We start from the raw sequence: 3,730 nt of genomic DNA on the forward strand, positions 1-3,730 counted from the left end.
GCGTGCAGAAACCAAGAGTCAGAGTGCATCAAAGGACAGCAAGAGCAGCAGCAGCAGCAGCAGCAGTAGCAGCAGCAGCAGCAAACACTCAAAGGAAGGGAAGCGAGGGCGCAGCAGCCGCAGCCGTAGCGGCAGTCGCAACGCCAGCGGGAGCGGCAGCAACGAGAAGAAGAGGAAGAGGGAGAGGAGTCCTTCTTACCAGCCTCCTCCTGTTGTGAACACCACCGACCCCACCAAGAATACCCTGGGTGACCCTCTGCCCCCTGACCTAGAGGGGCCTTGTTACTTGAAGCTGTTGCCTCAGCCTCGTGACGTATCGATTCTATTGGGTGTAGACAATCGAGGTTTATTGAATTTGGCGAAGTCCCATGGTTGTAAGAGCCGTCTCTCGGCAAAAGATGTATTTTTTCCTGAAACAAATCGCCGAATGCTGCTGTTTCAGGGTCAGCTAGACCCGTTGCTGCAGATGCTGCAAAAGGCATTGCAACAAATTTCAGAACCAGGAAAGCATCGTGATAGCGGCAGGAGCTGCAGTATAACATTCATTGCTCCTCACTCTGTGTGTCAGCTTACACCCCCGAATTCAGATCAACCAATTCGGAAACTAAGAAAGATAGGGGCTGCTCGTCTTGTTATTAGCGATAGAAAAGATATGAAAAAACAGGGAGGACGCGAGAGGCTGCTGACGCTGCAGGGGAGTCTAGCGGATGTTCAGGCTGCTGCGAGTGACTTGGCGCGTCTGCTGCAGCAGATAGAAGACCTACGAGACCATACAAACCTGAAATATGATAGTTGTATGCCGAAGGCTGAGCCAGAGGAAAAGGAGGAGAGGCTTGAAGATCTATTGGGGCAAGATGTTGATGAATCAACGATGCAGGCTCTCGCTAGTATTCTGATTCCCCCGAAAGAAGAACCTGTGAAAGCTGGTATTGCTAGTGTAGCCCCCAATGTACCGAATCTATCAGATTCAGCTAAAGCTGCACTCATCAGCCAAGCCCAAGATGAACTGGCTCGGATTAGTAACTTGCAATATATGAGAGATAGCAGGCCTGTGATGATGCAGGGACCTGCATATCATAAGATTCTTGTTAGTGATTTGGTTGCAGCTCAACTTCTGGGGTCNTGATGATGCAGGGACCTGCATATCATAAGATTCTTGTTAGTGATTTGGTTGCAGCTCAACTTCTGGGGTCGAATGGCAGTATTATAACACAATTTGAAGCAGAATATGCAGTGCAGGCAAAGGTAGCTCCGCCTGAACCTCCTCCTTGTACAGAAAGAATTGTTGTCATCAGCGGGCAGCCACAAGATACAGACAGAGCTTTATTAGCAGTGCTAGAAAAGGTGTATGCAGCTTGTCTTATGGTGGGCCATGCGAACTTCATGGTGTGGAGGATGAGTGCAATGAGTACCTGCTGTGCTCTTATATGCGGCCCGGGGGGGCAAAGGATCCGTCAGCTTGCAAGCTTTACGGGTACACGAATTCAAATAAGTAACAGAGACCAACAAACTCCTTCTCATCACCCCGGTCAGCTGGTTCCATCGAACCCTCATGAACGTATCATCTCTGTGCTGGGGCCACTGGAGCAAGTAACCATTGCTATAAAAGCTATGTTACCTTATATTCATGCAGATCCGAATCAATCTCTGTCTGTACACCAGACATATGGCCATGGATACAAACTAAAGATGCCGTCATGGGCTGAAACAGGTGTATTGCAAGAAGGAATGAATANTATGGCCATGGATACAAACTAAAGATGCCGTCATGGGCTGAAACAGGTGTATTGCAAGAAGGAATGAATATGGAGGCACTGAAAGAAGAACCACTTGAAGACGATCGACCTGTATCTTTACCGGGTCCATTCCATATGAAATTATTAATAGATCCTGCATTAGCAAATTCATTGATTGGTAAAGATAGTGAAACAATAACAAAAGTTTCAGAAGAATGTGGATGCAGTATGCATGTATTATCATCAAAAAATAAATTCCCTGATTCTATTGATCGTCTTCTACTTATGTCAGGATCAACTGAAGCAATAAGTACTGGTGTTATATCATTACTAGAAAGATGTAAAGAAGTACACCCAAATCTACCTTATGATCAGATGTATGCAAAACTAGTAGTACCTACAAGTGTATGCCCAACAGTCATTGGCCCTGGTGGTGTTCGTGTTCGTGAGATAAGAGAAGCAACACTAACACGAATAACAGTTGATAGAAATTCAAGTCCATGCCCAGAAAGAGTTATTGCTATACATGGAATGGCTCAGGGGGTTCACCAGGCTGTTGTTGCTATCAGTACAATAGCACAGACAGACCCCAGCCTCGTTCTTATGCTTGAACTTCAGTATGATTACCTTGAGCAGCAACAAGAAACACAACAACAAAACGCACAACTCGACTCAAATATCGTCGGAGCTGTCCTTGAAGGTGTGCTTTCTGTATCTAATAAAGTAGGAGGAGGCGCCACAGATGTTGCCGTCAAACGCCTAGAAGGAATGAAACAGGTAAATATATATATATATATATATATATATATATATATATATATATATATATATATATATATATATATATGGTATTTCCTTTTTTCTTTCTATGCTGCTACAATCTCCTTCTTCTGTTTATGTGGCTCTGCCTTTCTCGTACTGCTGTTTGTTCTTTTCTTCTTCTTCTGCTTTCTCTATGGTTCTGTCTGTTTCCTTTTGCTGCTGTATTTCCTCTCTTTTCTATACTTCTCTCTATGTTTCCGCTGTCAGGGTTTTTAGGGTTTAGGGTTTAGGGTTTAGGGTTTAGGGTTTGGTGGTGCTGGGGTGGGTGTTGCTGTGCAGGCGGCAGCGCAGGGGCCGCTGGGCCCCATGGGGCAGCACCAGAGCGGGAACATTCCGAACTACGATGCTCCTGTATCTTTTGTGACGGCATCGAACCCTGTACTTACACCCGAAGCATCAAAGAGTTTTGCTTTAGCACAGAGAGCAGCACAAGCCCTAGGCAACGATCCGCGTGTACGGATGCCATCACCACCGCGTGCTGCTGATGAGTGGGAGCAGCAGCAGCGCGAGATTCAACAGTATGAGCAGCAAAGGCTCGCAGGCCATGTTGAAATATACAGCAGCAGCGGATCTGCACCACCACCACCAGCCTCTAGACCCCCAGGACAAACAGACCCTGCTGCTGCTGCTGCTGCTGTTGGCATTCGTCCCCCGCCTCCACCGAATGATGGAATGGATGCAGACGACGGCGATCCGCTGCTCGAGGGGCTGATGAATGAGGCGTTCTGAACTCTATCACGAGGTGTATACGAGGGGCTGGGTGGGGGGATTGGTATTGTATGCGGGATGCAGGGGCACAGGCCACGACAGACACAACAGGGGAGCTGTCAGGGTCCTGCGAGTCTTCCTGCTGTTCAAGGAGCAGAGGCACTGCATGCGTGCATGTATGCATGCATGCATACATGGATTGCATGCGTGCTGCATGCATGCACTGGATGCATGCGCCTTTGTCATAGTAGATCTAACATCACCAATACTATAATATACTATACTTGCATCATTACTCTCATCGGGAAGGGCAGAAGCAACATATATGTGCCTGCGGGAGTCGCCTGCATGGTTTAGTTTAACTTTTGTTTTGTTGGCGGGCGTATAGAGTGTACGTACACTGCGCTACTCTACCCGGCACAGATATTCCATTCAACTGCCGTTGCTTCTCAATTTTCAAGTCT

The 3,730-nt window shown here is 47.2% G+C and overlaps 1 protein-coding gene across 1 annotated transcript in view; it reads left to right on the plus strand.

The window, feature by feature from the left end:
• EMH_0061410 (KH domain-containing protein, putative) overlaps positions 1-3,287 on the plus strand; it is a gene marked incomplete at both ends in the record, with an annotated part of 4,270 nt that extends 983 nt beyond the window's left edge. The window contains 5 exons of the mRNA XM_013497925.1: positions 1-313; positions 443-926; positions 1,178-1,365; positions 2,355-2,513; positions 2,838-3,287. Of these exons, the coding sequence (XP_013353379.1) occupies positions 1-313; positions 443-926; positions 1,178-1,365; positions 2,355-2,513; positions 2,838-3,287 (1,594 nt within the window). The remainder of the gene's footprint in view (positions 314-442; positions 927-1,177; positions 1,366-2,354; positions 2,514-2,837) is intronic.
• Between the last annotated feature and the right edge of the window lie 443 nt (positions 3,288-3,730).

This window comes from Eimeria mitis, genomic scaffold, assembly GCF_000499745.2.
Source record: "Eimeria mitis Houghton genomic scaffold, Emh_scaff3015, whole genome shotgun sequence".
In the NCBI taxonomy this organism is placed as follows: domain Eukaryota; phylum Apicomplexa; class Conoidasida; order Eucoccidiorida; family Eimeriidae; genus Eimeria; species Eimeria mitis.